The 15,777-nt window shown below is 40.1% G+C and overlaps 1 protein-coding gene across 1 annotated transcript; it reads right to left on the reverse strand.

Moving 5' to 3' along the window:
• Positions 1-534: 534 nt before the first annotated feature.
• LOC102793137 (uncharacterized) lies at positions 535-14,087 on the reverse strand. The gene is made up of 4 exons (XM_087849647.1): positions 14,015-14,087; positions 4,326-4,940; positions 825-947; positions 535-734 (listed from the first exon to the last, which is right to left on the reverse strand). The coding sequence occupies exons 1-4, from the start codon at positions 14,085-14,087 to the stop codon at positions 535-537; spliced, it is 1,011 nt and encodes a 336-aa protein (XP_087705773.1).
• Between the last annotated feature and the right edge of the window lie 1,690 nt (positions 14,088-15,777).

Consider the following 15,777-nt stretch of genomic DNA (forward strand, 5'->3'; position numbering starts at 1 on the left):
CACACAGATTTTTATCACCACAGTTTTACTACATTCTGTTTCAGTGTTTGAAATATTAATAAGATCACCTGATTGGTTAAATATCAATGTTTACACCACCACCATTTATTTCTTAAAACAGTTAGCTGATGATTACTCTCGATAACAAGAAAACTGCAGATGCACTCTCTACTCACAGCGCACAACCAGTGTCACCTTTTAATATTATCTGCCCCTCTGTGAATCGCTGTTTCGTGCTTGTGTGTTCCAGGGATCCCAGGGGCTATGTTGTTGGGGGGCTTTTGCCACCTGGTTGTGTGTCCCATTACAAGTTGGCCCTGAGTGAGGGACCAGACACTAAGCCATTTAGAAGACCCTTATAAGACCCTTACCAGACCAAGCGAACAGTTTACCCTGTCAGGCATCCGGTTACCTGGGCCCCATTTTGGAGCTAGGACATGGGAGGTGACCTGAGGGAGAGCATCTGGTGACTTGCCTTAGCCCATGGGGCCTGGCCGGGTGCAACCTGAAGAAGGAACATAGGCCCATCCTCCTTTAGGCCACCCATCTTAAGACGCCATAGAGGTCGGGTGCAATGTGTGTACTAAGAACGTTGACACTGGCAGACTGATCCCTGCTACAGAGACTGGTGACTTGGACATGGACTCTCACCTCTCTGGTGGGGAAGGAGCCTGAGCTAGTGCATGAGGCCTGGGAATGCTTAGTCATTCCACCGGATAAGCTGGAGGAGTTGTCTAGAAATAGCAAGGTGTGAGGTTCTCTGCTTAGGTTGCTGCCTCCAGAAACCAGAGTCTGGGGACAACAGGGACAAAGTCATCCCTCACCGTAGGTGAGGACACAGAGGCAGTTATACAACTCGTTGGTGGCAGAGCCCCTGGGGTGAATGAGGTTTGCCCCGAGTTCCTGAAGGCTCTGGATGTTGTAGGGCTGTCTTGGTTCACACACCTCTACAGGATCTCATTGAGAGCCTTTAGATTGGTAAGCCGGGGTGGGAGTTCTCATCCTCAACAAGGGGGACATAAGGGGGTGCTCCAACTACAGTGGCTTGCAAAAGTATTCGGCCCCTTGAACTTTCCCACATTTTGTCACATTACAGCCACAAACATGAATTAGTTTTATTGGAATTCCAGGTGAAAGACCAACACAAAGTGGTGCACACGTGAGAAGTGGAACGAAAATCATACATGATTCCAAACATTTGTTACAAATAAATAAATGAAAAGTGGGGTGTGCGTAATTATTCAGCCCCCTGAGTCAATACTTTGTAGAACCACCTTTTGCTGCAGTTACAGCTGCCAGTCTTTTAGGGTCTGTCTCTACCAGCTTTGCACATCTACAGACTGAAATCTTTGCCCATTCTTCTTTGCAAAACAGCTCCAGCTCAGTCAGATTAGATGGACAGCGTTTGTGAACAGCAGTTTTCAGATCTTTCCACAGATTCTCGATTGGATTTAGATCTGGACTTTGACTGGGCCATTCTAACACATGGATATGTTTTGTTTTAAACCATCCCATTGTTGCCCTGGCTTCATGTTTAGGGTCGTTGTCCTGCTGGAAGGTGAACCTCCGCCCCAGTCTCAAGTCTTTTGCAGACTCCAAGAGGTTTTCTTCCAAGATTGCCCTGTATTTGGCTCCATCCATCTCTCCATCAACTCTGACCAGCTTCCCTGTCCCTGCTGAAGAGAAGCACCCCCAGAGCATGATGCTGCCACCACCATATTTGACAGTGGGGATGGTGTGTTCAGAGTGAGAGTGTGTCTCATCTGACCAGAGCACCTTCTTCCACATGTTTGCTGTGTCCCCCACATGTTTGCTGTGTTTCCCACATGTTTGCTGCGTCCCCCACATGTTTGCTGTGTCCCCCACATGTTTGCTGCGTCCCCCACATGTTTGCTGTGTTTCCCACATGTTTGCTGCGTCCCCCACATGGCTTGTGGCAAACTGCAAACGGGTCTTCTTATGGTTTCTGTTAACAATGGCTTTCTTCTTGCCACTCTTCCATAAAGGCCAACTTTGTGCAGTGCACCACTAATAGATGTCCTATGGACAGATTCCCCCACCTGAGCTGTAGATCTCTGCAGCTCGTCCAGAGTCACCATGGGCCTCTTGGCTGCATTTCTGATCAGCTCCTTGTCCGGCCTGTGAGTTTAGGTGGACGGCCTTGTCTTGGTAGGTTTACAGTTGTGCCATACTCCTTCCATTTCTGAATGATGGCTTGAACAGTGCTCCGTGGGATGTTCAAGGCTTGGGAAATCTTTTTGTAGCCTAAGCCTGCTTTAAGTTTCTCAATAACTTCATCCCTGACCTGTCTGGTGTGTTCTTTGGACTTCATGGTGTTGTTGCTCCCAATATTCTCTTAGACAACCTCTGAGGTGTCACAGAGCAGCTGTATTTGTACTGACATTAGATTACACACAGGTGCACTCTATTTAGTCATTAGCACTCATCAGGCAATGTCTATGGGCAACTGACTGCACTCAGACCAAAGGGGGCTGAATAATTACACACACCCCACTGTTCAGTTATTTATTTGTAAAAAATGTTTGGAATCATGTATGATTTTCGTTCCACTTCTCACGTGTTCACCACTTTGTGTTGGTCTTTCACGTGGAACTCCAATAAAATTGATTCATGTTTGTGGCTGTAATGTGACAAAATGTAGGAAAGTTCAAGGGAGTCGAATACTTTTGCAAGCCACTGTATATGGGGATCACATTCCTCAACCTCTCCAGGAAAGTCTATTCCAGGATGATGGAGAGGAAAGTCCATGCTTTAGTCAAAACTCGGATACAGAAGGAACAATGTGGTTGTAGTCCCAATCACGGAACACTGGACCAGCTCTTAACCTCACAGAGATATCTGAGGGTGCATGGAAGTTTGCCCAACCAGTCTACATGCGTTTAGTGGACTTGGAGAACGCCTTTGACCGTGTCCCTCAGAGTATTCTGTGAGAAGTTCTTCAGGGGTATGGAGTGTTTCACCTGTTGCAGCAAGCCATTTGATTCTTCTACAACCATTGCTAGAGCTGGGTCCACACTGCTGGCAACAAATCAGATCCTGGTGGGTGTTGGACTCCAGCAGGACTGCCCTTTGTCACCAATCCAGTTAATTATTTTTATGGACAGAATTTCTAGGTGTAGTCCAGTGGTGGAAGGCTTCCACTTTTTTGGCATCAGAAATTCATCTCTGCTTATTTTTTCAGATTATGTGTTTCTCATCAGTTTGGCTCATCAGGTGGTTTCTTCCAGCTCGCACTGCAACAGTTCACAGCCAAGTGTGAAGTGGCGAGAATGAGAATCAGCACCTCCAAATCAAAGGCCATGGTCCACAGTTGGAAGAGGATCTCCACCTTCTTTCAAACTGGAATCGTTCAAACCTGAACTGAACTTTTCTTACCAACAGTACCTTAGGCTACGTCCACGCGTACATGGGTACTTTTGAAAACACAGATTTTTCTATGCGTTTGTGCCTTTCGTCTACACATAAACAGCATTCTGGGTCACTGACAGCTGAGATTTTAAAAAACTCCTGCCAGGGTGGAGATTTTCAATTTACTCACGCAACATCAAAGGTGTGTGCCGTTTTTGACGTCACGCTGTGCGCCACGCTATTGTTTACATGAGATGAATTTCAACAATGGCGGATAAAAAACAAAATACTGTCTCTATCCACTGTTAATCTTACTATCTGCAGTTTTCACAGGCTTACATACACACACAGTTACTGTCCCTCCATTAAGAAAGACAGAGGCGTCAGAGTGAATTTCGGACGTGGTTTCTACATTCAACACAGACGTTGTCAAAACCCAAATCCCGACGTCCGTTTTGAATAAATGTAATTTTTTTTCAATTACATTTCTGTATGCTCTATGCATGTTGTTCATTCCTAACTTGTGAGTCTACGCAACAGCCAAAATACTGTCTTTAGTTATTAACATTTGAAATAAGGAAAGCACTTGAAAATGGCACTTGCAAAGTAACACAAAATTAGCTGCCTTTCAGAAAAACAAAAACATTTCAGAAGTACTGAAGGTTTTGTGAGGTACAAAAGCTTGTTTACTCTTTCCCTCCCAGGCTTCTAGACTTCTGATTGGCTAACATTTCATTTTTAGCGTTTACATGTGGACGGGATTATATTTAAGAGCTGGATCATTTAAAAAAAAAAGTCATCTCCAGGATTTCTTTCAGAAAGGAAGTGAGCCAGCAGTTGTCAGGAGTTTTCAGACAGTTTTACAAATTGCAGGATTTGTAAAACACTGTTGAAAACCCTGAACTTAAACCTGACCATCAGATTATACTGTATAAAAAACACAATTTTAGACTCACCACCCCTAATAGGATCCAAGCTGGCAGAGACTTTTTCTTCCTCATCTTGACTGGGTGAAACAGATGTTTCCTCACTGGAAACTTCCACCCTCATGCTCTTCTTCACCACTGTATCAATGGCTGCTAACAGCTGCTCTTGTTCCAGGTTCTTCTGCCACAACAATTTTTCTCTACATTTCTTGATAATCTCTCCTAACTGTGGATGCTGCAGATACTTTTCAATGGAACTTGAACTCTTGTCTTTGGGCATTATCAGAGCCAGTGAACGATCAAATGATGGATCACCAAAGAGTTCAAGGACCATTTGTAGCCTCTGTCTGTGATCCTCAGTGAAGTCTGCAGGCTGGAGGACCAGCAGAAACACATGAGGTCCAGGAGCAGAGAGTCTCACACAGTCCTCAACTTGTTTCGTCAGATCTTCTGGGGAGATTTTAGCAGACAGCAGATCTGGAGTGTTGATGAGATCGATTTCTTTTCCCTTCAGCTCTCTTTTGACTCTCAGACAGAGGTCTGCTTTATCCTCAGAGCTGAACACAGTCGCTCCCAGTATGAAGTTGCCCACTGAGCTCCTCTTAGACCAGCTGTTCCCCAGCAGAACGACCCTCAGCTCAGACACTGAAAAATAAGTTCAGTTACTGAAACACTGAGTTTATTTTAAACACACGTTTTTAAATTATTCATTGATTTTTTATAGAAACTAAAATATTCTGTGATGTTTTAACTACATTTTCTTCTCCTTTTGTAAAAAAAATGAAACAATTCTCTTCTTCAGTCTAAAACAGTTTAAACATGTAGGAGACGAAAGTTAGCCTGTTAATGTCTAATATTTTATCCATGTTGTAAGATGTACATATTGGTAATAATTTAGATTCCAATGGTTATAGATAAGGAAACACTTAAATAAATGGGGAAATTCATTTTAATTTAAAATCACATTTTAGCATCATTTTCATGGTTAATTAGTGTTTTTCTACTTTTTTAGTTTCTGCTGTTGCTTTAGTCCACAGTAATAACGCCCATGCTGGGCAGTTGGACCTCTGCACTGTAGAGGCTGTAACCAGTGTTGGGGAGTAACTGAATACAAAATATGAGTAACTGTATTCCGTTACAGTTACCGTTTAAAAAGGTGGTATTCTGAATACAGTTACTTTGTTGAAATAAATGGATTACACGGCGGTATTTTCCTGTGTCAAAAGGCTCTGTCCTCTCTATTTTTGGTAATATTTTTGGTGAGTGCGAGGGAGGGAGAAAAAGGAAAAGTACGAGCTGTCATCGAGCAAAAACGGGAGCTGGAAGCATGTAAATATAATAATAACCACTGCAGCCAAGAAGAGAGCCTGACGAGCCCAGCTGTAAGTAAGCTATTAAGACTCGACTGTACACCGTGTTCGTGTTTTCCTCTGAAACAGTCCCCTTGCAGCAGCCTTTCAACGCCTCTCTCTGTCTCTCGCTCAGGCACGTGCAGAGGGGGGAGCTAGAGGGGCTTGAGCACCCGCCCCTTTCCTGATGGGTGCCCAAAGTGCCCTTTTTTGAGGCAACTTTTTAAAAAAAAAATTATTATTATTATTATTTTTTAATGTGTGTGTGCGTGCGGAGTCCTGTCTGTGCCCCTCAACAATAATATTTAACTATTAATCACAGTTTTGCTAAATAAAAGGATCTGGCTTGCATCAGTCACATGATCACATTTAACCAATGATCGCCCTTGACGGCAGAACGCGCTGGTTACGAGCCGGGAACGAGCTCACAAAGAGCACGCGCATTTTTAGCGGTCCGGAGCTGCAGGAGAAACACAAGTTAACTCACAGACACAGACTGATGCGACAAAACCAGTAAGTAGGTGTACAGCGTACACTGTAGTGTATAGCACACAGGAGTATTAGCTTATTATGTACACGTTGGTCAGCTGTCTTGTGGCAACTGACGAACTGAAACAAACGAGCGTGCTGTGTGTGCAACAGCGTGACAAACATTACCTGTCCTTTTATTAACTGCACAAGTAGTGCTGGTCATAGCTGCTGGCTACCTGTGTAAGGCTGTCATGGGTCTGTAGCTCTGTCACCGTTTTAGGGAACATATTTAGTTTTAAAGTAAGTTTCCGGGCTTTTCCTGCCTTTCTGGAGGGATTATATTTCACTAAAAACGATCTAATATGCATGTCCACATAATTATGCATTATTATAATTATAATATATTAAAAAACATGTATTTTAAAGAACATACATTAAGAAGCAGATTATATTAGATTTATATTTTAAATAAGACAAAATTTGGATTTTACTGCAGTAAAATTATTGTATCTCTACAGTTTAAAAATGTAATAAGCTTTGCCCCTGCACAGAGTAGTTAGTGAAACAAATGGAATCATCATAATGACATTATTTCATATTTATTACTTCCCCCTCCTCATTGCTTTATTATTGTAGCTCTAGTAATAAATAATAATGTAAGGATTCTGGATCAGCACAGTGATGCCCATAGTGTATACAGTATTCTGAAGAAGGTCTAAAATGTCACTGTGTGTGCGTGCATGTGTGTGTTTGTTTTATGTATATGGATTTTGTAAAAATATTACTCATGATATAACATTGTCCAGACATGGCTGGTAAGGACATGAGGAGGAAACAGTAGGAGCTGTGTGAGGCTACTAAAGGCAGGGCTATAACATTTTTCTGTCATCATTTTATTATAGATTAAGTGCAAGAGTTGTTAGGTGTGGATAATTAGATGATAGTTTATTGCAATAGCAAGTTGTGCCTTGTTCTCAGATAGACAGCAAGTGGAGAGTGATATATGAAATGATGGGATGGAAGGAAGAGGAGAAGCAAAGAGTGATTCACAGGCAGAGCCTAAATTATTTCTCACAGTTTTTTGTTGCCTTATGGTTCCAAGCGCTGTCACCAATCTTTGCATTTTGTTATTATCTCGTGACACTTGTTTAATCAGCTACCATCTCTCCTATGGACTTTTTACTGTCTACAGTCTCAGATCAGCACAGCCCTGCCCTTCCCATATTAGATTCTTGATGAATGTGTGTTGTTGTTATTCAGCCTGGTTCGATGTGCCCCTTTTTAACTTTGAGCACCCGCCCCTTTAAACCTCTCTGCACGGCCCTGCTCTCGCTAGCAAAGTTGACCCAGACAACAAAGTAAAGCTATTTTTCAGCTACGAGCCCGACACGAACCCGACGTATTAGCCAGAGGTCCCTTTACTACGGTTCAGAGCCGCGGACCTGTTTTATATATGCGCGGAATAGTTTTCTATACGAGATCGCTGCAAAAAGTGCAGCCTTACCTAATGTCCACCTACTGTTACTCATTTATATTAAGATTTAAACATCTAGCTGGTGTTGGTATGGAGAGTAACCTTCAGTAATAGTAATAAATCACACAGCAATAGGACATTCATTATCATGCTTTTTACAAAGTAATCCAAAGTATTCAGAATACGTTACAAAATACATTTTGGGACATGTAATCTGTAATCTGTAGTGGAATACATTTTGAAAGTAACCTTCCCAACACTGACTGTGACTAGCTGTGGAGTCAAACAGTTTAAATAATTTTGTCGTGCAGTGTACAGCGACATTCTGCCTGATTGATGTGAGTTCAAGTTTGTGGAAATTAATATTTGTGTGTTTGTTTTCAGCTACAAAGCAACTTTTGTGGATTATTTCAACTGCACAAGGACACACGTACGGCTTCACTACCAGCTAGTGATTTCCATGGTCACTGAGCATTTTTACTCAATTTCTTCAAAAATATTAACAGTGTGAAAACAGGAATATACATCTTTATTTAATCAATTTAATTTCCCATTCAATGCAGTCAAGATTTTGACTGGACTCATAAATAAGCAGGAAATCAGGCTGCAGGATTTAATAGATGCTTCGTTCTCTTTTTAAATAAAAAAGCTCCTGGCATAACATTTCATTCCTCTAATCCACCAGTTTCTCTTATTTTATTCATGATATGAAATGTTGTTAGTTTGACTTACAGTCCTCAAACTCTGAGCTGCTGTGTTCTGGTTTGTTAAAATCATCATCTGCAAAAATATAGAAACATGAATCAGTGTGCTCCAATTTACAATTTCAGGCTGAAAACACAAGAATCTACAAATGCTACGGGAATAAAGTTTTAAAATATAAAAATTTTTCAGTCTAGCAAAAGTAAGTTTAGTTTGTTAACTGCTCTGGCATCACCTTTACACAGACAGTTTCAACACATACGGATCAATATTTAACCCAAGCTGTCAGAGCTCACCACTGCTTACATCAGTACAAAATGAAAAATGATTACAATTAAATCATCAATCATCATAATTCAATCAACTCATTAAATGGTATTTCCTCCTAAAATCATTTATGTTCAGTGATGATAAGTAAATAAACACTGTCTGTGTGTGTGTGTGTGTGTGTGTGTGTGTGTGTGTGTGTGTGTGTGTGTGTGTGTGTGTGTGTGTGTGTACTTAATCAAATACCACACATCCCAAAAGTCCCCGTTCACTTCCTTCTTTCGTTGCTTGGGCATCAGCGTGTGAAAGCTTAGACTTATTTCTTGTAAGACGATCACTCGCCTTTCTCGCCAACACTGAAGCAGAAAAACCTGCTGCTTGGCAGATTTTTCAGTCCCTGACTGCAGTTCAATGTGAGTTTGAGAAACTTTATGGACGTCACATTAGTGCATTAGTGTAATGCATAACACAACTTATGCAATCCATAGCAAGTTTCTTGAAACGCCTCCTGGAGCAGGCGTTCATGCAAAGCCAACGAAGGTTCATCCGGAGGGCTGCACTCTAACTCAGCATCACAGCTCGATTCAGTGGATGCTTCAGAGAGGATAAAGCTCTGCCTGTACCAGCTTCAGGTTATTCAGAAATTTAAAGCAGCAAATTATAATGATGAGTGTAAATGTGTGAATCACTCCTGCAACCTCCGTCCTGGAAAAGTTCAGTGATGATTCTCTTCTCTCTGGTCGAAGCTGGTGGTTTAGTGTGCAGAGTCTGGCCTGCAGCGAGGTCAGGGAAGGGATGCTGCAAAATGTCTGAGAGGCTCAAGTCCCAAGACGGCTGAAAGTTGAGCTGCTCATGAGGAGGTATACACCTAATCTTCACAGTGTTGGAAAGTGATGGCAAAACTAGCAAGTAAAACTGCAACAGCTTCTTTGTTGATGCTAAAATCATGAATAAACTCAGTTTGTTGTGTAATTTGTAGGAACCTATTAAAGTATATAGAGACTCTTGGGACACCCTGTGAACACATTTAGAGTTCAAGCCAAGAGAAACTTTTTCTTTGTCATCAAATCACAACAACAGTTGCCTGAAGGCATCTAACACATCAGGCACACTAAGTTGTAAGTCAATGATCTGTTTGATTGAAATGAAACCTTGAAATCAGAAAGTTTCATTTGGAGCTGATTTATGTGCTGAACATAAATGTTTTTTATGTTTGTTTTTAAGAGAAAACTAATTCAACAGAAAGTGGAAAAAACTCATCTTATTTGTTTATCTGTTTACAAAACAGAGAATTATTATTATCATGATGGGTTTTTTCTTCCAACAGGTGAACAGGTGTGTTGCATGGTCTTAGAATCACAGTAAGTTACCAAAAGCCAACAGTGCCAACCAATTTTCACACTCCTGTCAGTATAAAACAATGAATCTGATCTCAGCAGGCTGCAGGTCTGTCTGGACTCACCAGGTGCTGCTGCTGCCATAATGTCACTGCTGAAAGACCACCGACTGACTGACCTGGAGAGAGGAAAAGATGATTTTAGGCTCTCTTGTACTAAACTTGCTTATACAGACACATGCAGTATCATACAGTAAGTCTTTGGATGAGCAGTGGATACTAAATACTTTACACTGTGTCCCCAGAACTCCAGAAAAACAATAGTCTGCACAGCTCAGGTGCCAAAAACACAGTAAGCTGTTGTGCATCAATTATTTAATTATTATTTTGTAACTTTGATGTGTTTCTTTGGTCTGTTGTTCAGAATGACGCAAACAGTTAGCAGCTACGTCAAAATCTCCAAGCAAAGCCCTATAGTCCACATAAAGGCCTTGAAAAGCTCATCCATGCCTTCATTACTTCGAGACTAAACTATTGCAATTCTCCGTACATGGGCCTCCAATTCTCTCTCCTCCAGCGTTTGCAATTAGTTCAAAACACCTCTTAACTGGCACCAGAAGGCATGATCACATCACTACTGTTCTAGCCAATCTACACTGGCATGTCCGATGTCCGCGTGTCAGATTCCATTCAATCGTTTAAATCACGCTTAAAAACTCACCTGTTCCATCTAGCGTTTGAAGCAAATTAGTTTGGACTTCCTCCCGGTCTGCAGTTGTGCTGTGTAACTGTAACTGGTTTTAATTGTTTTTAACCGTTTTTGTTGCTTTTGTTGTTTCTGTTTTGCTACCTTGTGTGAAGCACACTGTCCTTTTTAAATGTGCTATAGAAATAAAATATTGATTAATTGATTGAGTTAGCAAACTAAAGTTTTTCTTCACAAGCACTGAAAACATTCATGCTAAGCTTCTAAGCAGTCATTGTGTATTGTAGGTTTCCTGTCATTTGTTTCATTTTTGAGTATCACTGAACTTTTCTTCTGCTTTTCTTTGTGTGAACATGAACAAGAAATTTGATGTGAGTAGTTTCACAGTCTGTTAAAACGATGAACTACAATGACCTTGTCCAAACTTTAGAGGTGGAGCTGAAGAACTACGTAACCGAAATCACTGAAAGTGAAGAGAAATGTGGAAGTGCAGCAAGACAGCAAGAGCAAAGTTACTCTGACGTGGACGATCTGTGTTTAGACAAACAAGGTTTAAAAGATAAATGTTTGTATTTTAAGTGGCTGCAGAAGGTTAGTAACACACCTACACAGAGTGAGACCATCAATGAGCCATTTAGAAATGACTCAGCCTCAAAATGATCACAAGAATTGATTTTATGAGCTAAAAATAAAAACTCGGACTGACTCATACACTTGTTAAAGACATGTTAATACTAAACAATATTGGCATTTTCTTAAAAATAAAAAGTGGACAGCATTATTTTAGTTCACTGAAATGCTCTTCTGGACTCAAACTAAGACCCTTGTTAATGTCACTATTTTTGCAGTCTGAAATATTGAAAATTGACGATCTAGTGAAATTCCAAACAGCACAAATTCTATTCAAAGCAAAAAATAAAGAACTGCCAGGAAATATTCAGAGTATGTTTTTTTTGGAAGAAGGACGTTATAATTTAAGGGGTTTTTGTAACTTCAAAACAATGATGTGGTACGTACCACAAGAAAAGGCTTTTGTGTTTCTGTTCATGGAGTGGAAACTATGGAACAGTCTGAATATGGAATTAAAACAACGTCCAAACATAAAACTGTTCAAAAAGAGTTATAAAAATATGATCTTCTCGAACTATAAAGAAAAGGAAAATATTGAAATTAAGTGAATGTCTCTATTTAAAAAAAACAAAAAAAACAAAACAACTCATGATGTGATATTATAGTATATAGTATATCAGAAATCTGTTCACTGTTGTTATTACAAATTATATCAGTAAGGAAGCTGACTAAATATTAACTGATAATTTATGGCAAAGGGGTGGGATTAAATAAGTGTTTACTTCTTCCCTTTCAACATGTAAATTAATAATTTTCTTTTCTAAATGTACTTGTATATTGTTCACATGTTGAAATAAATTACCAATCAATCGATCAATCAATCAATCAGGTTATAGTACCAGCATACATGTAACATGTAAATTTAAGGATCTTTTCATTGGAAAGAGATTCTTTATTCACTTCAAAAGTGGACTTCTTGGCTTGTTTTCATGTTGCCACTCATTAAGTCAGTCATTCCATAAAAATACACAAAATGTTCAAGGACAGTTTCAGGTTTAATAAACATTTGCAAGCAGAGCTGCAAAACCATCTGTACACTCAAAAACTGATTATTATCCCTCACAAACATGAAGCAATAATTCTGAGTAAAATGCAGCTGAAATATGTAAAATCATAGGTTTATTGATTTAATAAAAATATATTACTAAGGACAATAATCCTGGTATAAACTGAATGTATATCAATCAACTACATTTCACCAGATTTAACATTTTATATTGTTCTTATGTAACAAATTTACATTGATTAATTACCCAAAGTCAGCGTTTTGAACATAAATGTTATTTTTGAGTGTGTCCACATCTCTCAGCCAGTCGGGAAAAATGCAAATGAGGTGGAAAACCTGATGCAAATAAAATGAAGAAATGACCAAAAATATTTTAGTTTAACCAAAAAGGAGGAAGCGAGAGAGTCACAGCACACCTTCGCAGCAGAAACACTAAAAAAGGCAAATAATTTAGATTCTATGAGAATAAAGAAGATGAAAAACTGACTGATCTGTTATAGTTTGAGTGATTGATTCCTTTTAACAGCAGGTGTGTGTGTGTGTGTGTGTGTGTGTGTGTGTGTGTGTTACCTGTTTGCCTCGATCCGACTTCACAGCTGAACACCTCTGCACGCTCTGAGACACAGCAGTGCTTCTTCTTCTGTGTGATTGTGTGTCTGATCACATGGTGTGCGTGCGGTGGGGGTAGTAATGGTGATCATGTTTTCTGTACTTTTGCCTAAATAAAAATCTTTTTTTGTTTGTATATGTTAGTAATCATTACAAGTTTTTGTTTTAAAAAACAACAAATAAGAAATGCTCATGAAAATAATGATTGATCATGAAGAACATTAATGAGGCTGAAGCTGAAGCAACACTTTTCTAAATAGAATCAACTAAAACAAAGATCAGAGGAAATAATTTATTTCAAACAATAATGATCCACACTTGAGACTTGATTTTAAAATATATTTGTACATTTACGTATTAAAGCAGGTAGCATTGCGCGAGTGTTTTCCTTTAAGAAATAAAATCATTATTTTTAAAGTGTACTTTGGTTTTACTCTCGTCGTCTTTTTCCAATATTTTATTTGTCCAAGTGTGACAAACCTCACAAATCACGATGTATTAAACGCTTTTGCACAGCACATCCACCCACTGGGTTTCAGGGGCAGCAGCAGTCTGATCGCCGCCTCCTCTGAAGAACTCGTCTGACATTTGTGATGGAAAATCTCTGAATGATCATCAGCAAATCAAAGTTTTCCTTTTGTTATTTATTGAAAGCAAACAAATCAAAATCACTGATATATATAAGTGCATCATATCAGACAACAAAGACTGAAGCAGAAACAATGCTACAGTACTTCTGTCACCCCCACGTCTGGATACGTCTCACTTCCTCCTGTTGACAGATGACACACCGTATGTGGTGAACAGTCCGCTGACTTTTCACCAAATAATAGAAGTGGTTTCTTTTTTACCGTAATGTTTCCACCTACAACTTCCTGTTTACCACAGGTATGTTACAGAACACAACTACATCAAACCTAATAAAAAAACAACATCACAGAGAAACTTTATTAATCGTGGAGGGAAATGTAGTTGTCATAAAAAAATGAATACGACTGACAACAAAGCAAATTTATAAAATGAAGCATAGAAAGAGAAACATGTAGCCTCCACCTTCATCCCCAACACTCAGCAGGCTGAATCATCTTAAAGGAACTTGAGAAGTCAAAGATCAATATACAAACTGTGGTGTTGCGTCAATGTTCTGAGCTTCTCAACTATCTTCTCACCTGACTGGCTGTGCTGGCTGGTCTGACTAACTGGGGGCGTGGTGGTGTCTGGGGCTGTGATGCAGGGTGGCATGGACGGGGATGGAGGTCAGAGTGATGGGGGTTTGCTGGAGGAATGTGGAGGTGTCAGAGGAGCACAGATCGTGTGATGTGATGATGTTTGAACAGGAGGAGGCGGAGTTAAACCTGTTGTTTTAACTCGTCTAAGAAAGCAGAGAAACTGCTCTATAATTGAATACATTTTATTTCCATATTTGTATATAATTTTTCTGTCTTATTTATATACTGTTATTTATTTACAGTTTTCATTATTCTTAGAAATATGCCTGTGTTTGAAGGACTGACTGCAGATTCTCTTATGTTATTTAACCATGTCATGTACTTTATTTTTATCAACTCCTCTAATTAAAGGGGAACGATGGCCCGTGATTTATACCCTCCTTCCTTGTTCATTGCACCCCCAGCTGGTCACAGCAGATGCCTGCCCCTCTCGCAGCCTGGTTCTGCCAGGGGTTTCCTCCTCTTAAATGTGAGGTTTTCCTTCCCACTGTCACCAAGTGTTTGCTCAAATGTGATCATCTGATTCTTGGGTTTTCTCTTACAGTATAAAACACCGTGGGGTGACTGTTGCTGTGAATTGGAGCTTCATAAATTAAATTAATTGAATTGCTCTTTGGGAGCACAATGATTGAAAACAAAGGAAAATAAGTGCACATCACATTTGCATCTTATCAAAGCCAGACTACTTCCTTCATACACCCATCCCACATGTGGCTATGGCTCACATCCTCGTGATCACAGCGTGCACCTTTTCACCACACAACAGAAGTGGTTTCTTTCTTACAGTAATGTACCCACAGCTTCCTGTTTACCACAGGTATGAAATGTCACATGTTCTGTATATACGTTTAGGGCAAGCCAGTCTACAACACAATACAAAAGACATAAAACCCATTGTTTCCAGTGTGCAGCAACAACAGTCCATAAACATCTGTGAGATGAGGAGAGCAGCAACTCAACTTCTGGGAGAGGAATGCTGTCCCACCCTTGTCTAATAGAAGATCCTAGCTGCTCAGCAGCCCTGGCTCTGCTTTGTCACAGCTTCTGGTTTCATGATGCTCCAGATGCTCTCATTAGCAATAGATGCAGTATGCAGTTTAGCATCATCCTGCTGAAACATGAAAGCCTATCCTGAAATAGACATTTTCTAGATGGGAGTGTTGTTGCTTTGTATTGTAAGGTAGACCCAGCAATAATACAGAGAAAAAAAACAATCATATGACCCCCTATGAGCAAGCATACCCATATGGAAATGATATACAGGGTGGGCCATTTATATGGATACACCGTAATAACGTGGGAATGGTTGGTGATATTAAAGTCCTGTTTGTGGCACATTAGTATATGTGAGGGGGCAAACTCCTCAAGATGGGTGGTGACCATGGTGACCATTTAGAAGTCGGCCATCTTGGATACAACTTTTGTTTTTTCAATAGGAAGAGGGCCATGTGACACATCAAACTTATTGGTAATGTCACAAGAACAACAATGGTGTGCTTGTACAAGGGTATCTTCCTTACCTGTCTTCACTTACCATAACATTGGCAGTAGTGCTGGGCAATCACACAAATTTTGTTGCAACAGGGTGTTTCTAACCACCAGGGGGTGGTGTGGGAAAATTAATATATAAACACCGAAATTGAGTCCATCATAATGAATATGATATTCTCAAGGTCCAAAGTCCTTCTAGCAACAAGTCCTGG

Source organism: Neolamprologus brichardi, chromosome 12 (genome assembly GCF_056152115.1).
Source record: "Neolamprologus brichardi isolate AB-2024 chromosome 12, ASM5615211v1, whole genome shotgun sequence".
NCBI lineage: Eukaryota > Metazoa > Chordata > Actinopteri > Cichliformes > Cichlidae > Neolamprologus > Neolamprologus brichardi.

Bases quoted from the DNA above. Each gene is read 5' to 3' on its own strand.
- LOC102793137 (XM_087849647.1), bottom strand. From the start codon at position 14,087: ATGCCACCCTGCATCACAGCCCCAGACACCACCACGCCCCCAGTTAGT. The intron at 4,941-14,014 runs GTGAGAAGATAG...CTTATTTTTCAG, and splicing joins CAGCCAGCACAGCCAGTCAG to TGTCTGAGCTGAGGGTCGTT. The intron at 948-4,325 runs GTGAGTCTAAAA...GAGATCCTGTAG, and splicing joins CTTGGATCCTATTAGGGGTG to AGGTGTGTGAACCAAGACAG.